Source organism: Microcaecilia unicolor, chromosome 11 (assembly GCF_901765095.1).
Source record: "Microcaecilia unicolor chromosome 11, aMicUni1.1, whole genome shotgun sequence".
NCBI classification, from domain to species: domain Eukaryota; kingdom Metazoa; phylum Chordata; class Amphibia; order Gymnophiona; family Siphonopidae; genus Microcaecilia; species Microcaecilia unicolor.
Window position 1 is genome coordinate 77,453,616 of NC_044041.1, and position 23,354 is coordinate 77,476,969.

Below are 23,354 nucleotides of genomic sequence, written 5' to 3' on the forward strand. Positions count from 1 at the left end.
TCCTCAGAGTTTAAATTTTCAAGGGCTAAAAAAGTCTCAACGCTTTTCTTGAAAGAACCGACAAGCTAGATCACAAGGATAAAGTAGGTCATCTTTCTGTGGTTACAAAGTGAATAAGTTGGTGGTTTAGGGTAGGGCTCCTAGGGTCAGAGGAGACATTACAGCTTGATCTAGGTCTGCCCTGCCTCACCAGGAGGAGCCATTGCATATAGAAGTTGTGGTTCAGTACCCATGCCTGGCAGCATTGGCTCCATGGTCTAACTGGGGCTAGGGAGGAGATCCAGTGAGTATACCATGGTAACACCTTATTGCTGCCCAGGCTGTACCCTGCCAGTCAAAGGATTGGAAGTGGTGAGTTAGGGAAGAGAGGAGAAGCTGAAATGGGCACATTTTTTTATCGTTTATTAATTTAATATACTTCTTCTAAATTGCCAAATATCAAAGCAGTTTACATCAATAAGAGGAAGTAAGAAAATAACTTAATTATTTGATAGGAAAGAGCATACAAATTAGGAGCTCAGGCAGTTCAAATGGAGACAGTCATACAGAGAGAATCGCGCACAGTCATACATCAAGCAACAAAATCCTGGTCAATAGTGCACCACAACTCACAGCCAGTCGGACAATAATCTGTATTCTGTCCTCGCAGGCTCGCCTGCTACAGGGTCAATTTACTGGAACACTAGCATTCGAAAGCTAATTGAAAGAGGTATAGCTTTAAAGAAGAACGAAAGTGAGTATACGACTTCTCAATGCCAAGACACTGTGGAAGGGAATTCCATAGGGTGGGTGAAAGGAAGAAGAAAGCGGAGGATTGTGTTGATTCCCACCTCGCCTTGGATGGGTGGGGGAGTACTAGTCAGTTGTCATTCAGTGATCGTAATGTGCGAGTGGACATATATGATGTAACTGGAGAGGCTAAATACAAAGGAGTAGCAGAGGAAAAAACCTTGTGTTAACATGAGCACCTTGAATTTGATTCTGTACTCTATAGGGAGCCAGTGGAGGTGTTTAAGGAGCGGAGTAGCATGGTTATGGTAGGATGCATGGCAGATAATACAATCAACAGTATTCTGTAGGGTCTGGAGATGTTTAAGATTGGCCCTAGTGATTCCTGCACGGCAGTGTTGCAGTAGTCATAACAAGTATTTATATGGAAAGCAAAATAAAAACAAGGCAAAAAAAAATGAGCAAAGAAAGAAGGAATGCATTTTTATTTGGCTCCTGAATGTGGCTGGTACCTCCTGGTGATAATTTGCTTTTAAAAATCTGACTTTCATGGCTGTGTTGGTCTAGTGAATGCTCAGTGGAAGTAGAATGTGGCACTGAACTGTGTTATAAAAAGTTGCATTAGGGGCCAATTTGGCCATTGTTCCAGTGCAGAATGAATTATTGACGTTCATAGGAGGCCCAAAGGGGTTTACAAAAAAGAAAGCACGTGTATAATAATTATATCATAAAGCAAAAGTGACAGGCATAATCTCCCACTGAAAAGTAAGACCTAAAGAAAATGTGAAATAGCATTAGTAAAATGTTTAAAAAATGTAAAGATGAATAAGCTAGATGAACAACTCTTGTATGGTACAAGTTATTTTCCATTATCTATTTTAAAAAAATCCCAATTAATAGAGCAGGGGTGGAGGTGTTAGCTTTGTATCCATGAAGGGCCTGATTAACTCATTAGTGCCCAGTGTTCCCATATTTGTTCCCACATATGGGAACATCGGGCACTAATGGGTTGTTAAGTCTTTTTTTTTTCCCCTAAGATGTTGGTGGGGGAGTCTTCATAAATCAGGCCTCAAGTATAGCTCTTCCCGACTGGGTTGTTGCTAAGTTGTCTTAAGACTACTGATATTGTGTCAAGCTTGATTCAGCTTGATTAAAGTTTAGCAGTGTAGCTAGTAATTTGCCTTAAATTTAAATGTGTGCAAAATCAATTTAACCTGCATTAACCTATAATTTAGCGCATACAGAAGGAATTGCTGATACAAGGATGATAGGTTGATGGTTTGTTAGAATTGTAAGCAAACTTGATATCTGTTACTGTTTTATCAGGTGAAAAGATTTTAGGAAAAAAATTTGAAACCTTCACTGAATTCTGAAATCTTGGATTTGTACTTTTCTGCAAAAGGACTTGTTCTTAGTATTTTACTTTGCACATGGTCATCCTTTGAAAGTTATTTCTTAAAAGTGTTGACCAGTGGAAGCCTATAGCATCTTAAGAACATAAAAGTAGGCATACTGGGTCAGACCAATGGTCCATCTAGCCCAGTATCCTGTTTTCCAAACAGTGGCCAAGCCAGGTCACAAGTATCTGGCAGAAACCCAAATTGTGGCAACACTCCATACTACAAATCCCAGGGCAAGCAGTTGCTTCCCATGTCTGTCTCAATAGCAGACTACGGACTTTTCCTCCAGGAATTTGTCCAAACCGTTTTTAAACCCAGATACACTAAGCACTGTTACCACGTCCTCCGGCAAAAAGTTCCAGAGCTTAACTATTTGTTGAGTGAAAAAATATTTCCTCCTATTTGTTTTAAAAGTATTTCCATGTAACTTCCTTGAGTGTCCCCTAGTCTTTGTACTTTGGAACGAGTAAAAAATCAGTTTACTTCTACTCGTTATACACCTCTCAGGATTTTGTAGACCTCAATCATATCTCACCTCATCCATCTCTTTTCCAAGCTGGAGAGCCCTAACCTCTTTAGCCTTTCCTCATACGAGAGGAGTTCTATCCCCTTTATCATTTTGGTCACTCTTCTTTGAACCTTTTCTAATTCTGTTATATCTTTTTTTGAGATATGGCGACTAGAACTGAATGCAATACTCAAGGTGCGGACGCACCATGGAGCGATACAAAGACATTATAGTATTTTCAGTCTTATTCACCATCCCTTTTTTTTTTTAATTGTTTTTATTGACAGGAGAGATGCATGAATAACAAAAACAGGCAACAAGAGAACCACATCTCTTATCCCGACCGTACAGATACAGTGATATAACGTGAAACAGTGAGATGATGAACGTCTATTACAAATACTAAACTATCTGTGCCACACAGAACTCCAGCAAAATATAACAGTCATGATACACTCTCCCCCTCTTTTCCTTTTTTTGGAGCGATTTACATACCCCCACCCTTACACCCTCTCCCTTCCCCTGAGGCTGAGCTACAACTCCTATCAATGAAGCCACACCTTATTTGTTAGCCAGCTGCGACAAGCAGTCCTGACATCTCCGCCAGATGCTGATATAGGCTTGGACACATTTTCGAGTAGGGTCCAGAGACCCCTCCCTCTCCCACATCCCCATTTTGTAACAACCCCTCCCTCTCCCACATCCCCATTTGTAACATACTTGCATGCCACTTAGCAATGGGAGGGGGATTTCCATTCACCCAATGCTGCAGGATAACTATCTTAGCCAACACCAAAGCTAATAGGATGAACCTACACTGCATTTCAGAGAGGTCCTGTGCCACAAGGTCTGAATCCGACCCCATAAGCAGGATCCTATAGGACCATTCCAATGAGGTGCCCAAGACCTCCTCCAAAATAGCCTGGACTCCCCATCAAAAGTCCCGCAAAAGATGGCACTCTAAAAAGTACTGTACCAGTGTTCCCCTCCCACGCTTACATTTATCACAATCCTCAGAGTCCCATAGCTTTGCCTCTACATCTAGTGAGATAAGCATTATGTAAGATTTTAAATTGGATTTCATGGAGACCTACATTTGTAGTGATTTTAAACGCTAATAAAAAACAGTGCGCAAGTTCCTGTGCTGTTACCTCCTTCCCCAATATTGCACCCCATTGTCTCGTGAGCTGCTCAAAAAAAGGAAAGGGGCACCATGCTTTTCCCATATGGTACCATTTGGAGAGTTTGTTATGCTCACTGGGCATCTGGGTGAAGGCCCTATCCAACGCTGTGAAAGACACCATCCCTTTCTTAATAATTCCTAGTATCCTGTTTACTTTTATGGCTGCCGCCACACACGGAGCAGAACATTTCAGTGTATTATCTACAATGACACCCAGATCTTTTTTTTGAGTGCTCACTCCCCAAGGTGGACCCTATCATTAGGTAATTATGATTTGGTTTATTCTTTCCAATGTGCATCTCCTTGCATAAATTTAATCTGCCATTTGGATGCCCGTCTTCCAATTTCCTAAGGTCTTTCTGCAGTATTTCACAGTTCTCATGTGTTTTAACATCCTTGAATAGCTTTGTATCATCCTCAAATTTAATCACCTCGCGTGTTGTCCTGATTTCCATATAATTTATAAATATGCTAAATAATAACTGTCCCAGTTCAGATCCCTGTGGCACTCCACTGTTCACCCTACTAAATGACCATTTAACCCTACCCTCTGTTTTCTGTCCAATCACCAATCCACATCAGAATCTTGCCTCCTATCCATGACTCTCTAATTTTCTCAGGAGTCTCTCATGAGGAACTTTTATCAAAAGCTTTCTGAAAATTTAGATACACTGCATCAACCGGCTCACTTTTATCTGTATGTTTATTCACGCCTTCAAAGAAATGAAGCAGATTGGTGAGGCAAGACTTCCCTCGGCTGAACCCATGCTGACTCTGTCCCATTGAACCATGTTTGTCTACCATGTTTCCACTATTTTGCCCAGCACCGATGTCAGGCTTACCAGTCTATAATTTCCCGATCACCTCTAGAACCCTTTTAAAAAATCGGTGTCACATTGGCCACCCTCCACTCTTCAGGTACTACGGACGATTTTAACGACAGGTTACATATTATTAACAGCATTTCAACAATTTCATGCTTGAGTTCTTTGACTACCCTTGGATGTATGCCATCCGGTCCAGGTGATTTACTACTCTTTAATTTGTCAATTTAGCTCAGTACATCTTCCATTTCCTGAGATTTCTTTCATTTCCTCCGCATCATCGCCCTTGAAAACTATTTCCGGTACAGGCAGATCTCTTACATCTTCTTCCATAAAGACAGAAGCAAAGAATTCATTCAGTTTCTCTGCTGTGCCTTTGCCAATGGGAGTGAATAATGGAGGAGAATGGTTTTATGCATGGAAACTTCTTCGGTATATGTTTTCCTCAAGTATCAGGAGATTGCTGCATCTATGAAGCTGGAAGACTTGGTGTGTGTTCACTTCAGTTTGATGCACCGAAAAGTTTGAAGTTCATGACTTCATAAAATATTGTGCCTGCTTCTACTGCCAGTCCATTCTTTTTTTGTATAATAAAGTGCATAAGAAAACTCTCATGAGTTATAGGGGATCTGTCATAATTGGAGGAAAAATCTCTTGATATTTAACTTGGTGTAACTTCAGTTGGCTTCATGACCTTTTTTGGGAGTGAAGATAAGAGGAAAACAGAGAATTAGAAGACCTGTTGGCATCCTGTCAGCCTATTGTGAACAAACCGGTTCTCTGTCTAATAGTAGCCAAGGTATAGGAACCTGATCCTCACTAGGAGGATCCAGTGACATTTGTTCCACTGCAAATGCTACACTATCATAAAATATTTAATCCAGTATCCTTTCTTTTAAAGATGTCCAATGCCATGCAGATCTGTATATTTTTTGATTGCTGTAAAGGAGGGGGTGGGGTGAGGTGGTCTTAGCCAGTCTAACCTTAAATTCATAGAAAGATCCAAAGATCCTTACTGCTTAGCATGACTAGAAGCTTGGGCTTAATTTCTTACACCAGCATTTTAATTTTAATTTTATTACAGGCTGCCAGGGATTTGTGGGATTTTTCTCATTTTTAGCACCTTTACTGAAAATGAGCATTAAAAATTGGACCTGCTACAGCAGCTGACTTGTCTGATGAAACGATGGCTTCTGTGATGCACTGGAGGGTTGTTTTCTCTAGCACATATTACTGTTATATCTGCATATATGTTAAAAATAGGAAAATGATGAGGAGGTCACGTGATGCTGTGAGTGGCGAAAGACGTGAATCACATCGGCTGCTGGGGCCCCATCCGCAGTTCGGCTATTCCACCCCTCTCCTAGACTTTAAAGCCTGGATTTTGGGTCTATGAGCTGGTAACAACATATAGACAAATACTTAAAGTGAGCTGCGATGGCGCCAGCAAAGCTCGAAACGGAAAGAGGAGCAGCAGAAACCTCTGGATTCCAAAATGGCGGCTGCCTCCCCGGTGGCCTTGCCGCCCCACTCGCCCCCGGACAACATGGTCTTAGAACTTACAGAGTCGGTGGTACGCGCCCTGGACCCTAGACTCACACAACTGTCGGAACAACTTACAGGATTGACAGCTCTAACTTCCAAGCTAACACGCAGGACTGGGGAGCTGGAGGAGCGAGTGTCCGAGGTGGAGGATGTACAACAGGCCCACGTAGGAGAACTAGAAAAACTGGAACACTTGACCCAAGAATACCATCAGAAACTGGAGAATTGCTCCCGCCGCAATATTTTGAGGTTTGTTTGCGGAGAAGGTGGGGGGAAGAGGGGTTGGTGGTTGGGAGGCTAGAATGGTGGAGGGCAGACTTGTACGGTCTGTGCCGGGGCCGGTGGTGGGAGGTGGGACTAGTGGTTGGGAGGCGGGAAGTACTGCTGCGCAGACTTGTACGGTCTGTGCCCTGAACAAGGCAGGTACAAATCAAGGTAAGGTTTACACATATGTTTGTCTTGTTGGGCAGACTGGATGGACCGTGCAGGTCTTTTTCTGCCGTCATCATCTACTATGTTCCAGAATCTATTGCTGAAACAAAACTTAAACACTGGAAACATGGCTTCTATCAACTTTCCCGGAAGCAGGGGAGGGAAGGGCGATCCGCCTTGAATGGGTCCATTGCATCGGCCAAAAGCCCACGAGAGATCTAAGGCCTCTGGTTGTGATCGCTAAATTTCACAGCTACTCAGAAAGCAGCACTGCTGCAGCTCTATAAAACTTGCAGAGAGGATACAAAATTTGATGGCGAACTGTTAAAAAGTTTTAGGACTATTCTGTGACCTTGACGGTTAAGCGCCATGCTTTCTCTGTAACCTGTGCGAAACTGGTTGAAAAACAACTCCGCTTTATTCTGCAGTACCCGGTCACCCTGAAAATTCTAATAAATGGCACATGGAAATCCTTTCTAATGCCTGAAGCAGCGTCGGAATGGCTTAACCGACCGGATACTTGAACAGAGTCAGACACAAGGTTGCTGCCTTGGATTACACGTTCCCTTGTGCTTGGAAGAGCATGTTTGAGAGTTGCCATGTTGGCAGTTTTGCGAGTTTAGAATTGGGAAGGAACTATCTGAAGCCGTAACTGGGCTGCAATATGAATGCTGTATAAGGTTCACTTATGTGCTGGACAGACTCGAATGCAGATGGAAGACCTACACACAGGAGCAGTTATGATTACTGGGGACCAGCAACCCTGGGACCCGGTGCAGTGAGTGACCGGTTTGCGGAGAGAGCATATAACTGGTTAATCTGCATTTAGACAGATTCTCTGTTTGTAACTCTGGGAGACATGTGTTACGGATTTAAGTCTACAATGGCGGACTGGAATGGGGACCGCACAGCATTCTAGATCTCCTTTGACTGTCCTTTCACAGGAGGGGCGGTCATAGTTATCTAGGAGTAGGGCAAGGTCTAGTGGGATTGTTATGTTTGGTGGGGGGGGAGAAGGGGGAGGGTGGGAGGAGGGGCGGTTGGGCGGGAGGGGACGCCTGGGGGTGGGATTTGGTTTACGAGGCGGGGAGGAGAACTGACTGGAGGGTGATGTGAATGTTGGGTTGTTGTATCGAGTGGTGGAAGGCGTGCGTGCTGAGCGTAAGGATCTTTCTGCAACACAAGTGGAGCTGTACACCCCCCCCCCCCCCAAACTGGCTGTTTGGATGGCCCCTGGCTGAGGCTGGGTAGCAGGGGGTCTGAGAGGGAATTGAAAGTATTAGTAGTATGGGCTCTGGATGAATGGGATGGCTAGGACCCCACCAACGCGTTTAATTTCTTGGAATGTGGCAGGGATCACGTCCCCTATTAAGCGCTCCAAAATCTTATTGACTCTTAAGCGCCATGGGGCCTCCATAGCATGCCTACAGGAGACAAAACTCTCAGACACAGAACATCAGAAGCTGTGCCAGCAGTGGGTGGGGGAGTGCTACTTCTCCTCCTCTGCTGGTTGATGGGGGGGGGGGAGTGTGTTTGGCGATTTTGCTTAAGCGGTGTCTACCCTGTGTGTCACGACTGGTGGAGAAAGACTCTGAGAGCAGATATGTATTGGTGCACCTTAATTATAGAGTGGAGGAGTGGCCTAGTGGTTAGGGTGGTGGACTTTGGTCCTGGGGAACTGAGGAAGTGAGTTTGATTCCCACTTCAGGCACAGGCAGCTCCTTGTGACTCTGGGCAAGTCACTTAACCCTCCATTGCCCCATGTAACATAGTAACATAACATAGTAGATGACGGCAGAAAAAGACCTGCATGGTCCATCCAGTCTGCCCAACAAGATAAACTCATATGTGTACACCTTACCTTGATTTGTACCTGCCTTTTTCAGGGCACAGATCGTACAAGTCTGCCCAGCAGTATTTCCCACCTCCCAACCACCAGTCCCGCCTCCCATCACCGGCTCTGGCACGGACCGTGTAAGTCTGCCCTCCACTATCCTCGCCTCCCAACCACCAACCTCTCTTCCCCCACCTGCTCCGCCACCCAATTTCGGCTAAGCTTCTGAGGATCCATTCCTACTGCACAGGATTCCTTTATGCATATCCCACGCATGTTTGAATTCCGTTACCGTTTTCATCTCCACCACCTCCCGCGGGAGGGCATTCCAAGCATCCACCACCTTGTAAGCCGCATGGAGCCTGCCATGAGTGGGAAAGCGCGGGGTACAAATGTAACAACAACAACAAAAAATATATGGGTCAAGAGCATTACATATGCGCTGTGTATGGGCCAAATGCCAATGAAGCTGGGTTCTTTCATGCACTTGTTAGTTTAGGTCTTAATACGACATGGCCCCATAGATTATGGTGGGTGAGTTTAACCAGGTCTTTGATCCAAGTTTGATCGCTCCTCGCCTGGGGCATGGAGTGCACTGGCTAAAGGTAGGGGTTTGCCCTACCTTTGCAGGCTTCTGGATTTGGTGGACCCATGGCGTTTGCTACACCCGACACAGCGTGATTACACACACTTGTCCCGGGCCCACCAGTCCTGGTCTCGTATTGATTATATTCTGCTAGCAACCTCGATTTTCTCAAGGGTGGTATCAGCAGATCTGGGCCCTATGGCGATATCAGATCACACTCCAATCTGGGTGGAATTATCATTGGTTCTAAACGTAGGTATAGCTGGTATTTGGAGATTTCCATCTTACCTCTTGGATGACCCTGATTTTCAGAACTTTCTGGTTCAGAAATGGAACCTTTTCGCGGAAACCAATGTAGGCCATAGGGAGACCCCAGATTTGTTCTGGGAAACATCAAAGGCAGTGATGCGGGGTGAGATAATTAGTTATGTGAGTGCACAAAACAGGAGAATTACCCAAGGGATTCTTTTGTTGGAACGTCGGTACCAACAAGCTAAGCAGGCCCATTTGAAGCATCCGTCTGGAGCCACCTTTGAGAATGTGAAAGCTGCTCCGGCTGCTCTGAACTCTTTGCTTCATGAGCGAATGAAAAAGCAATTATTCTCTCGATGTTGTAAAATTCCATAAGTTCGGTAACCGGCCGGGTAAACTACTTGCCCGGGTGGTGAAAGCGTGATCAGCTAGAACATTCATTCCTACGCTGGTGGCACCGGATGGGGTCTAGGAAATCTAACCCCACTGACATTATGCAAATTTTTCATGACTATTTTTCACAGATGTACCAAGTGGCTCTGGAACAGGGGGGCCCCTCTCTGGTAGACTACCTCGTGGACTTGGGTCTTCCTACTCTTTCTCCTGAGGCTAGCAACTCCTTAAGTGCCCCGTTGCGTGCAAGTGAGGTCCAACAGATAATTAAGTCTCTGACATTGGGTACTGCCCCGGGAATCGACGGGTTCTCCCCAGAATACTATAGGATGCTGGTTCAACAAGTGAGCGCACCACTTACACTATTCTATGAGGAGGTGATCTCAGGGGGAACTTTCTCTGCATGAGCTAACGAAGCACTTGTAGTACTCATTCCCAAACCTGGTAAAGCTCCTGATTTCCCCTGAGGCTTATCGCCCAATTTCACTGCTCAATGTGGACGTAAAAATCTTGGCAAGGGTGCTGGCAGATAGGCTAGCTAAACATATTCCCGATCTGGTGGGAGACCACCAGGTAGGATTTGTCAGAGGGCAGCACCCAGGCCTAAATGTTCGTAGAGCGCTGTTGGCAGTGACCCTGAGTGGGGCCTCGTGGATGCCGATGCTCCTTGTTGGTCTAGATATGGAGAAAGCCTTCAATCGTGTATCCTGGGAATACCTCTTTAAGGTGTTGCGATATGTAGGGATGAAGGGGTGGTTTTTGCAGGCAGTGTGCACCTTATACATGGAACCGGTGGCTCGCGTGCTGGTGAATGGCTTGTGCTCTCCTAGCTTTTGGGTGGGTAGAGGAACCCAACGGGTGCCCGTTATCTCCTCTTTTTGTTATATTTAGAACTCCTACTCCACACCATACTAAGAGATCCGGCAATCATGAGAGTTCTGCTACCCCATCTCTCTATTAAGGTGTTGGCCTTCGCAGATGACATATTGCTTACCATTACAAATCCCCAGAACTCGTTGGCCGCTGTGCTGAATGTTATCACAGAATATAGATATTATTCGGGCTTCAAACTTAACTTATAGAAATCGGAGGCCTTACCAATCCCTGTTTCAGTGAGGAAGGAATGGGAGGGATTCTTCTCATTAAAATGGGCAACTGGCCATATCAAATATCTAGAGTCCCAGCGGATTTGAAACAACTCTATGCTATTAATCTGGCTCCATTTCTCTGAGGATGTGGCAACCTCTTCCTGTATCTCTGTGGGGAAGGATAGCTTTATACAATATGATAATAGTCCCTAAGTGGCTCTATGTTATTCACGTATTGTCCCTCTTTTTGCTGCAACGCAATGAAAGTCTGTTGTATCGATTGCTGGTGAAATATTTTTTGGAATGGATAGCGAGCCCGGGTCTCTTTTTTGCAGACCTATCTTCCTATGGCCAAGGGTGGCCTCGGAGCGCTCAGTATTAAAGTATTCTCAGTGGCAGGCTGTATGAGACATCTGAGTTACTGGTTTAGAGGTACGACTTTCTTTTCCTTCCCGGCTACTGAGGGTATGGTGCTGAGCCCGCACCACTTTAGTTATTGGCTACATGTGACCCCTGGTCGAGTGGCTGTGAGACCGAGTTTTGCCCCCCCCCCCTTTCTTCCCCTGCGGAGGGCATGGCATTGGGTCTGTAGGCTTTACAATCTTGACCCTGATGTATCCTCATTGTTGCCAATTTGGGGGAATGCAGACTTCCCTGTGGGTAGGTCCTCGGTGGTTTTCCGCAGGTGTGAGGGTGGAACATAGTAACATAGTAGATGACGGCAGAAAAAGACCTGCACGGTCCATCCAGTCTGCCCAACAAGATAAACTCATATGTGCTACTTTTTGTGTATACCCTACTTTGATTTGTACCTGTCCTCTTCAGGGCACTCTTTTTTTTTTTTTTTTTTTTTTTCCCATCTTCCAAGTTTTAAATAAGGATGGCATATGTAAAGCTTTCCAGGACTTATGTACTAGTAAGCACTTGACCCCTCTGACCCTTCTCCCCTATCTGCAACTGCGTCATATTGCCTCGTTAGCACAGGCCTCCTTGTCTATGACAAAATGGGATCAACTTGTTTGGGATATATGACCTAGAAGCACAATTGGCAGTTCCTTTGAAATATTTTCACAACCAATTAAGAGAGGCACTACCTGAGGCGTGCTATGGGGACCTGGTGCAGAGTTGGTCTGGAGAGTTGGGATACCAGATACAAAATAAAACACTACAAGACAGCCTACGAACTTGTTATGGGGCTTTTGGGAGTGCTGATATTCGGGAGTTGCAGTATAAATTTACTATGTGCCTATATATCTTGCCACATATGGCTTTTATGGCTACCCTGCGCCCCAGTGATGGTGGCCCGAAATGTGGGGGAACTGGAGCTCATTTGGGCCATATGTTCTCATTTGGACCATATGTTCTGGCTTTGTCCTCCTGGCATGCTGGACGACCCTTTGTGCCCATGTATCTGGGATTTGGAGGATTAGGTGGCGACCCTCCTTCACTGCTGTTCGATGTATATCATACAGGGGATCCCGCAGAGCGGGCCTAACAACTTTCCTAAGGCGGGCGGTTCTGATGGGGAAAAAAACTATATTGAGTGTCTGGCTGCTTACCGATCGCCCCTCGGTTCCGCAGTGGCGGTCCCTTATGATCTTGAGTGCAATGGAGCGTAGGGATGTTCGGGATCTGGCCTCCCAGCGCAGGGACCATCTCTTGCAATGCTGGTCTCTCTTCTGGGACACGCTAACGCCGACTTCTCGGAGTAGAATTTTGAATGGTTGATGCCCTCTAGGGGAGAGAGAGGGGGTGGGGGGAGTGGGAGAGGAACTTCAGGGGGGAGGGGTTCGATTTACTCTGTTTTCAGAGGGGGGGAGGGTTAAGCAAATGTAATATGGATGTTATGCCAAAATGATAAATTTCAAAACTGTTGATTACCTGATGTTATTATTGTAACCACATACATTTGCATAAATAAAGTAAAAAAAAAAATAGGAAAATGATTTTATTTAATTCCCCTCCATCTTTTGCACTGAGGTAGCTGCATGCAAGTTGATGGAATGAGAAGGCTGCACTTGTTAATGTGTGGTGCAATCACAGTGTTCCCCTGTTCATCAAGGTACAACAAACTCTTTTACGGAGCAAGGTTCCAATTTTCTGGTGTAGTAAAACATTCAGCACTGACTTCTGTTTACATATGAGAGTTGTGGTTCAGTACCCATGCCCAGCAGCGTTGTCTTCATAGTCTAAAACCATGGTGCTGGACTTGGGGTATGTGTCTTGAGTTCTGGAGGGAGTTTTAGGTTGTGGCCACCTGGTTGAAGATTCTTGCTCCAGAGAATGGGATAGACATGGTATGGAAGAGGAGTCAAAAATAAACATCCCTAGTAGGTTGTAAATGAAGGATACAAGATGAGTCTGATTGAGCTAGAAGTTCAGAGGAGCTGGAAGAAACCCAGTTGGTAGAAAAAGAGATGAAGTTCAGCCTTTAGAAGTGATGAGTAATGGGTGAGACGTGGAGTATCTTTGTACTCTGTAAGCACATTTGGACTTGGGCCTTTTATCTTTTAATCATGAGTTTGAATTTTTCTGCCTACATTCCTTTTACCATCAAAAATCATATTTATCTGCTACATCAATCTGCAAAGTCTGGGGAATAATTTAACTTCAGCTCAGGCACTGCTGTAATAGCCCAGGAAAGGAGGGAGGAGTTCTACTCCCACACTAAAGCATACAGGTAAATGAGCAGCTCTAGACAAGCCAGATGGAAAATAGCCTTGTTGAGGAAGGATAATAGAAAATCTGATTCCTGGCATGTTTTACATGCATCAGTTTTCAACTTCTTGTAATGACATGCATTATAAAGGCTATAACAGCACAGTCATGTAAACTGACAATTGGTATAGAAGACCTGTGTATAGCAGAGGACAGCTGAGTATCTTTAGAACTCTTATGACATTTACGTATGTACCTTGTTGGTCCTTGCATGAAGGTGCAAACTGTGACAAAAAACAATATGCTTCTAGGTGTTATCATTGTTCTACTTCCTTTGCTTGGACTGAACAAACTGTACTGATTACATAGCCTGGAAAACTTTATATTTGTAGCTTTTCTTTCCACATGTTTTGAGAGAAAACAATGAACATTTAATAGATGTATTCAAAACCTTTGTATACAAAGTAACAGGCTTGTGTTTTGATTGGCATATGAGCAAAGGCAACTTTTTGAAAAGTGAATACAAGTGTTTGAGTTTTTTTTTTTTTTACTGTATTGGATCATTCTCAAAAGTACAACAGAGGAGGATACATTTCCATTGCCAACACCAGATCCAAATAAAACATTTTTCATGCATAAACACTTCTTCTGTCTATAGCAATGAATCAAGAACCCCAAAGAATGTTTGGGTTTTAAGGTGTAAGCTTTGATATTTGATGAAAGGAAGCCTGGAAGTCTTCTATTACAGCCTCGTATTAGCAGATGTTGGTCCCATTTTCCTTCCCTATCTCCTTGCTGCTTAGTTTGTCCCAGATTCTCAAAGGAAACATTTTTATTGTTGAAATTAGATGGTAAGTGCAGTGCCCTTGTTTTGCAAGGACGGGAGGTATGTCATTCCTTTACAAAATATTTTGGAAAGAGTTCTTCTCTGAAACTATATGACCATATTCTCTTATATTTTTTTCAGGCAAAGTACATTTCTCATTGCATTGATGAGATCAAACAGGAACTGAAGCAAGACAATATTGCAGTCAAGGCAAACGCTGTCTGCAAGCTCACATATGTAGGTATTTTGCAAGTCTGTGCTGTACATTGTGCACAAATAAGTGTTAGTGTTTATTAATGTGTTATGGATGACACCAGGGTGTTAGGTCTGAGTAGCATTGGGGACCAGTACCGAGATAGGAGATACTTCATTGCAGAAATGGAATACATTTGCAGAGCTGTAAGGTCACCATGAATGGCAGGGAGAACCAGCAGGTTTGTCAGAGCTGTGGAGGGTCTGCTATAGGTCAGATTTGAGAGATCTTGGTATGAGGACAGTAAAAGATAAGTTGAGGGGAGTTTGATGCAGGGTAGGATTGAAGTACATTGGCAGAGCTGCAGGAATCTCAGTAGGAGAAGAGCAGTGGATGACGCTGGATAGAATATTAGTGCAATTGCTTGACTGTGCTGTGAGCCACTTATTTTCTTGGAATGCTGAAAATGCTTGTTACATTTTTTGTTTTTAATCTGCAGACGGATTTAATAAAAGTAATGGAGGAAATCTGATCTGTTCTATTTTCTTTGGTAACAGTTACAAATGCTGGGCTATGATATCAGCTGGGCTGCATTCAACATTATTGAAGTTATGAGCGCATCAAAGTTTACATTTAAGGTAAATTCTGAGTAAACAAAGATGGCCTGGGGTTAAATGAAATATCCATTGAGTGATGTAAATCTTGTGATTTATGCAGAATGCACAATTTCGTCCTGTGTTTAGGCTTGTGCTGTGTGTCTGTATGCAACTTCTCCTTGGGCAGAAGAGTGTAAACATCTTTTCTTAAAGCCACACTTCAGAGTGTTGTTGACTGTTGATTGTGTTAGAAAGTGTATGTATATAGATATATGCCTTGAGAGCAGGAATGAGATTTGTTTGAAATGACGGAATTGTTTTTCTTTCGTCTTTGGTTTTGAATGATATAGCGAATTGGTTATCTTGCTGCCTCCCAGTGTTTTCATGAAGGAACAGATGTAATCATGCTGACAACCAATCAGATTCGAAAGGTAAGGTGTCATGTTCGCTTTGTCATTGTGTGGATGGTATTGTTGAAACATTTGTCTCTCTGTGCTGTGAAATGGGTGAGATCAGCAAAGGACACATGGTGGTTTCATTTTGAAATTTCTGCATGAGCTTTACATTGTGCACTTTTCACTCATAAGGTACCTGTGGTGCACCAGTCTTTTTAGCATTTTTCAAAGGGAAATTGTGGAATTTATGGGAGCAATCCACTATCTGTGATTGTATATGAGGCCCCTTCTCTCCTAAAGGCAGCAGTCTTAAAATTGTTTTTCCTCTATTGGGAGCTTGATGTTTATATCAAGAAAAAAAAAAGACAGAGTACTTTGTTTCACATTATATGGGAACAAATGCAAAATGTATATGTAAAGGCCAACCGAATGTGCCCCCCCCCCCCCCCCCGCCCCAGATTTCTCCTGCCTATGCCAGTTCCAGTCCTAAAATGGCAACTGTGATCTTCAGGCAGTCTGAAGCTGCTACGGGAAGTAGCGGGCACCGTTTTCACATGCAGCTTGTGGGGGGCAGGAGCAACTTGAGATGGCCTGGGGAAAGCCTATGGATGGGGGTGGGGGCCGAGACTGGCTTGGTTGGACGGACTTGCTTTGGGGCCATAGTTTCGGCTTCCGCTGAAACCCACACCCAGATTTCGGGTTTGCTTCAATTGGCCTCTATTTGCATGTTTTTAAATCATATGTATACTATATATATATATATATATATATATATATAGTAACGTGCTGGCAAGTTGTTCATTTAATATCCTGTGACTTCACTACATTGATTGACATAACATTTCACACAACTTGGCCTGTGCAAGCTCATGTAGATGCAAGTTTTAATTAAAAACTCATGTAACCTTGTTCTTAAAACTCTAAACTTTTGAAACATCCAACAGTTCTGATGCATATATACTTATGGGCAAATCACTTAATCCTCTATTGCCCCTGTCAGAGGCAGGCCCCCTCCGGAGACAAACACTGCAGTCCAGCTGACTGCAAAGCCACCAACAGCCGGAAAGTGGGAGCCATGTTGGGAGGCGCCAAAAGAAAATGGCGAGCGTGCCTGATGCCTCAGAGCGGGAATCCCACTTGGGAGAAAGGAAGTCCCTGGTGCATGCATGTGCCTCCGTGCACCCGGCAACACATGTCCCCGCTGCCGCCAGTGCTTGCTCACAACACGAGCCTCCTATGGTGGTCTCCGCCGCCAATACCGTGTACCCCAATGGCAGAAAAAAATGAACTCACCGGAGACGCGCAGCCAGACTTCACACACACACACAGCGACTCCAGAGACGCTGCCCCAAGGCTCCTCTTAGCAACCTGTTGCAGCTTCAGAGCCTGCATCCCGAATTGCTCTTTTAAAAAAAATGTTTAAACAGTTGAAAACATAGCAAACACGAAGTCTGTTGTGGACTAGAGGTTTTTTTTTTTTTTTTTTTTTGGGGGGGGGGGGGGGGGGGGTGTATGAGGAAACTTACAATCCAAACAGCAGCCCAAACTCTGGGATGAAAGGGACCTTAGGCCACCAGGTATGCACAGAGGGCAAGGGAAATGGGACTTGATATACCATATTTCTGAGGTTTTTGCAACTACATTCAAAGCGGTTTACATATATTCAGGTACTTATTTTGTACGACCTCTCCTGATTTGGGGGAATTGTTTTGTGCCCAGATTTTGTCCTTCTTTCTCCACGTCCACTGGTTGAAGTGGCTTTTGCCCCCTCAGCATTTGTCTGTAGCCTGCCCCTTTTGGGGGTTTCTTCGGGCTACAGAAGTGGCTTTGCTACCCTCAGCTGTACATCTGGTGTTCCAGGAGAGGTGGCTGGTTACCGTGTTGGAGGTGGGGGTCATTGGGACCCCTCTCTGGTTCTCCCTCGAAGGCTCGGGGGAGTTTTTACGCCCATCTCGGGCGGATGGGTTCTAGACAGCAAGCTTTTCCAGAAGGAATCTGATGGTCTTTTGCGATGCACCTTGTTTTTCGGATGCACGTCAGCTGATCTGGGGCTGGGGTCTTCTGACCTTTCCCCTGAGGTCTTTCTGCTGCTGCTTATGCCTATATGTTGCAGAAGTGTGGTAGGGGAACTGACAGTTCCTATTTAGTTCAGCCTTTGGAGATATCTGGCCTGTTCCCTGTCTCAGTCTCCGCTGATGAACCCTGTCCCAAAGAGGGGTTGTTTGCTCTCCAGCTCAGCAGTAGGGTCTATTGCTCCCCTGTCTTCCTCTGTTCGGAGGAAGTCATTTCAGGTCAGTCTCTTGAGCTGGAAAGCCATGTTTGCCTAAGTGGGTGCGTTGATGGCAGCAGTCTCCAATAGGCCTTGCTGACTGTGGTGAGTTAAGATTTTCTTATAGTTCATGCATTGGTTAAAAGCAACAGAATCAGAGCAGGGCTCCTTATGTGTTGGGCCTCTGACAGGGCCTATTTCGTATTTTCATTTACAGACTTTATGGTCCCCTCTTTTTTTTTCTCAGAGGGCAGTTGCGTAAACACCCTGAAATTTTCCCTCACTTCCTTTGTAGAACTCTATTTTTATTGACAGGGCAGGTATTGCCTATGGGCACACCACCCTGAGTGTGCCCAATCTCCTGTGATCTCAGAAGCTCAGCAAGGTTGGGCCTGGTTTCTTATTAGATGGGAGACCGCCTGGGAATGCCAGATGCTGTAGGTTTCTTTTTCTTTTTTTTTTTTCTTCTGCACATTTACAAGGTGCTTAGTGCTGTTGGCTCCAGGTTTCTGTGGGAAATGTTACATATTGTTATTTTGTGGGGCTAGTGCTATGGTCTCCATGCTAACCATGGAACCTCTGTGCTGCCATGGAGGCATTATCTTCAGGTGCAGTAGTTTCAGCAAAATAGTCTTTCTGAAAGGTGGCTGGCTTTCAACCTGAAGGTCATAGGTTTAAGGCTGGTTTGTGCCTCATATTAGAAGCTGTGGATGTCTGCTCCTTTTCATATGGGACATGTTTTTTACTTCACTCTCCCATAACACTATGCTACCAGGGCCGTGCCAACACAGTAAGCGCGGTAAGCGCTGCAGGGGGGCGCCTGCCTTCAAGGGCGCTGCGCCGTCGAGCTGTATTTAAGAAAAAAAAAAAAACACCTTACTCCTCCGCTCCATCCCCGATTCCCCGGCGCTTTAAATTTACCTTGCTCCGCCTCCGACGTCTGCGCAGCGTCAGTGAAAGCGCTGCCTATCTGACGTCTCTCCACCAGTCTTCCCTTCGCTCGTTTGTTCCCTCTGTCCCGCCCTCAAGGAAATGACGTCAGAAGAAGGCGGGACACAGAGGGAACGAATGAGCGAAGGGAAGGCTGATGGAGAGACGTCAGACAGGCAGTGCTTTCACTGACGCTGCACAGACGTTGGAGGCGGAGAGAGGTAAATTTAAAACGCTGGGGAATCGGGGATGGAGCGGAGGATGCTCAGGCCAAACCCAGCCATTTCCTCCATCGCGCCCCAGACGGCAGCTTGGGGGAGCAGCGCTCGGCTCTTTGGCACCGCCCAGCTCTTCACGTGCCTTGGAGCCAGGCGGGGGGGGGGGGGGAGCGCTCGCGCCAACTGATGGTCTGCAGGGGGGGGGGGGGGGGCAGAGACCCTAGGCACGGCCCTGTATGCTACAGTGCCAAAAGTTAGCTGTGTTGGTTTCCCACAGCAGCTCTGCTTTTCTAGTATTGCGCTCTGACACTGGTCAAACTATTGCATACCAGCTCCAGCCTCCACTGTATCAGCGGCACCTCTAGCTAGCTGTATGTTGTAGAGTCTGTAAGGCTTTTTTGCACGTTTTCACTTGTTCTTTGTATTGGACAGCTAACTATATTGCAGAGCTACTTCAATTTAACATTCTTACCTGCACTTCTAGGAAGCATTTCTGCTCTTTCCTCTTTGGCCCCCTCATCTGTGGTTTCTCCAGTTGGCCATTCTGGGCCCTCATGTTCAGTTCCGGGTGTTGCCTTTCAGCATGGCTATGGCTCTATGCACCTTTTCCTAGGTTTGGGAGTGTTGTGGCATTCTTCGCAAGGATGGCATCAGAGTGCACCCCACTCTAGATGAGTACTGAGAGTCAATCTTCCTGGGTCTTCTCGCTGGAATTCTTAGACTGGAGAACCCTTTGCTTCCTTCCACCTCTAGGTGGTGGATAGCACGGGGGACTGTGGCCAATCTCCCCACCTGGACCTGCTTTTGATGCCATTTGTCTTCTAGCCTTTCGGGACATGTTCCGGGCCAGGCGGTGCTTGTGCCATCCGAGAACACAACGGTGTTGGCTTTTTCTTCAATAGGGTGGTACTTAGAGTTGGGCCCTGGCCACCGGGGCATGTCGCCCATGGAGTGGGTAGAGGACCTTGTGTTCTGTTTCTCTGAGGCTCATTTCACAGCCTCTTCCTAAGTTGAGTTCTCTTTTTCTGCCGTCATCTCCTGGTCTCGGCGGAATGATTATTCTGCACCACTGCTTCTCCAGTTTGGCCTCTGGTAGAGAGCTCCGGAGGTAGATCTGATGGTGTCCTGGCTGGATGCCGAGATGCCTGCTTTCTTCTGTGGTTGGAGAGAGGGCGATCAGGGCTGGTTGTTCAGCTGTTCCTTTAGCCAGAGGATGTTCTTCAATAGTGTCTCCTCCGTGGCCTCTCTGCACCCAGTTCTTTTTGGATCGATCACCACCGGGGTCAAGTTATTCTGGTAGCTCAGGATTGGCCACGGCGCCCTTGGTATGTGGATCTGATGTGGCTCCAGGCTCTTCCTTCAGGGTCTGTTACAGAGTGGAGCATTCCTCTCTTACGGCCTGGTTTTTTGAGAGGTCAACTCTGAGCGGTCCGTGCTTGGTCTCCACTGCAGGCATCTGTTCCTCAATGATTGATTTTCTTTCTGCAGGACAGGTTGCAGAAGGGCCTGGCCTCTAATTCGCTTCGGGTTCAGGTGGTGGTAGCCTACTTCTGGGAGAGAGTGTCAGGTTTTTCTCTGGCTTCGAAGCTGAATGTGGTGCACTTCTTGTGGAGTTCTTTGCTCCTCCGCTGCTGCGACCTTATTCGTCCTGACCCCTCGTTCTTGTTCTCCGAGCATAGCTTAGGGCTCTTTGTCTACTGAACATTGCTTCGGATTCCTTTTGATCCTTTGCATAAGGCTTTGCTTAGGAGCTTACTCGCGAGCGGTGTCCTTGGTTGCCAGTTCTTTGGCACACAAAGTTTATGAATTTTTAGTGCAGCCGTGCTGAGCTGCTTTTCTGCAATCTGTCTGGAGTGACCTTGTGTATGGTTCCTCCTTTTCTTTCCAGTTGGGATTTGGCATTTCTTCTTTATTAGCCTCTTTCTTCCCTCCTTTTGGGAGGGGGATTTTCTTGCGGAGTACGCTGTGCTTTGTCTTCTGAATGTTCAGAGGGTTCTCTGGCATTTACAGATGTTGCATTTTTTTTGGCGTTCAGATCTTCTCGTTGTCCTTGCCTTGGGACAGCAGCCTTTTATTCGACTATTTCTCATTGGATTGCAGATACTTTGTTTCCGTGGATTTTTTGGAAGGTTGCGTCCCGCCAGTGGCATTGCAGGCTTGTTCCACGAGGTTGCTGTCTACCTCTTGGGCAGAACGGGTGTGCTTTCGCTATTCAGATGCTGCCTTTGCAGTGGAGGTTCTGTTTCGGGGAGCGGTGACTTTCCACCCTAGTTAGGGATTGTTTTGGTACATCCCACCAGTTCCTGGATTCATCAGCTTCATATGCTAAGGAAGGTAAAATTAGGCCTTACCTACTGATAATTTTCTTTCTTTTAGTAGCAGCGGATGAGTCCAGGATCCCGCCCTGTCAGTCGCGATTGTTTTGCCTGTCTGTCCTTGTCCTGGTCTTTAGTTAAAAAAGAAAAGAACAGAAACCACTGAGAAGTTCATTGCAGTCGTGGTTTCTCTAAATCGGACTGGTAAGTTTCTCTTGTGTTTGGTTGGTGAGGAAGGCTTCTTGGTTTCTTGTCTGATTCTGCTTGGTGATGAGACATATATACCGAAGTGAAGGAGGAACTGACCGTCTGCTATCACTGCCTTCAGCTTTGTAATCTCTATCTCCACCTGCTGGTAGATGGACACAACCCACCAGTTCCTGGATTCACCTGCTGCTAGTAAAGGAAAGAAAATTATCAGCAGGTAAGGCATAATTTTACCATTTGGCCAGCAGGTGGTGTTTCTCTGCTGTAAAGCTGTTACAGAGAAAAGAATGTTCTTTCTTTAGTTTTAGCACAAAAACAGGAAGCAAGAAGCAGTATATTTTTGAAATTTTGTTGTTCTGGGCTCTGATTGGCTCAGGAGCTCATTTTCATTTGGAGAGTACTGGCTTTTTTGTCTATTAGATTGTAAGCTCTTTGAGCAGGGTGAGCAGGGACTGTCTTTCTTCTATGTTTGTGCAGCGCTGCGTACGCCTTGTAGCGCTATAGAATGCTAAATAGTAGTAGTAGTAGTACTTTTGCTCCAGTCTTAACCAGGAAGAAAAAATGAGACAGATCTCTTTTGCTGAGGCTCGGTGAACAGTTATGTCCTGATCTTCCCAGGTACTTTTTAGAAAGTAAACAAATGTTTAGTTAGTGTTATAATTGATTCATATTTCAATTTTCTGTTAGTTTGCTGATTTCACTTTTATGTTATACTGTTCAGTTTTTAAGACTATAAACAATTTTCAGTTTATTTCCTCTTTGTCTAGACTGATAAAGAATCCTGGTGGTTTGTTTGTTTGTTTGTGTATTGGGTCTGTGAATGCTTTCTGGGAACTGTGGAACCACTGGGAGTATGGCCTCAGTAACCTAGAAATCACTGGAGATAACTTGAGAGCGAGAGACTCACCCAGAGGCGGTTGGAACCCAGTCGGTGGGAGGAGGGTGCTAGTGTAGAGCACAAACAGCAGGTACAGGCGGACTTGAGCTGTTCTGGGGATAGACCCTCAAAGTGGCTGTGGGGTAACCCCAGGCGGTTGGCTAGGTGTTTCATGGCACCTATATTTTATTCTGCAAGGAGGGTATATCGCTGAGCTTGGAGCTGTAACACCTAGTGGCCTGAGTTTCAGATCCCGTCATAGAATTGTGATTTTATTTCTAAATACAAAACAGAATATGATTTCAAGTGGTGGTTTATTATATTGGTTGTAATATTGAATGTGACTGGAGTAATGTAATAAATATCGGCAGATCTGCACGGTCCATCCAGTCTACACAACAAAGGCCAGAGTTGTATCAGGTATTGGTTTTATAATGGGTGTGGGTCTTTATGTCTATCTGCTTATAAGCATTTCCTCCTTGCATTCATGGTTATATTCCTGTATTTTACTGATTTTTGAAAGAATACTATCCCCCAAGACAAACTCAAGTGCGATGTGTCTGAACTTTCTGCTCCACTTGGCATTGCAATAAACAGTGATTTTTAGCCCTGTTTTGAGTAGTGCTACTCATATAGTTTTCTGAGATTGTCATTTAAGGCAGGATCTTGAAGTCAATAGCCTTACCAATTTATTTATTTTTTTACTCCAGTCCATTATTGACGACATTTCTGGAGTAAACATGTTAATATCTTCAATTATTTTTTGGTGGTTTGAAATTACAGCATATCTGGTTCCTGAGGCCACGATTAATATCCATTTCCCTGAGTTTTTGGTTTTGTTCCATTCATTGGTGTACAGGAGTATAGACTGTGTTTATTTTTGTTTTTTCTCCTCTGTTTCTAGGATCTAAGCAGCCCTAATCAGTATGATACTGGGGTGGCACTGACTGGTTTGTCATGTTTTGTTACGCCTGACCTTGCTCGAGATCTGGCAAATGACATCATGACCTTGGTAAGTTGTTGATGACAACAACACATTGCAGATAATCGGAACTGTATAGGTGAAAACTCACTGCAGTTGGTTATTAAGTAGTGT

General features: G+C 45.1%; 1 protein-coding gene across 1 annotated transcript in view; it reads left to right on the top strand.

The window, feature by feature from the left end:
- The window catches only part of AP3D1 (adaptor related protein complex 3 subunit delta 1), a 131,823-nt gene that overhangs the window by 6,710 nt on the left and 101,759 nt on the right, over positions 1-23,354 (top strand). The window contains 4 exon segments of the mRNA XM_030219918.1: positions 14,400-14,495; positions 15,009-15,089; positions 15,398-15,478; positions 23,163-23,270. Of these exon segments, the coding sequence (XP_030075778.1) occupies positions 14,400-14,495; positions 15,009-15,089; positions 15,398-15,478; positions 23,163-23,270 (366 nt within the window).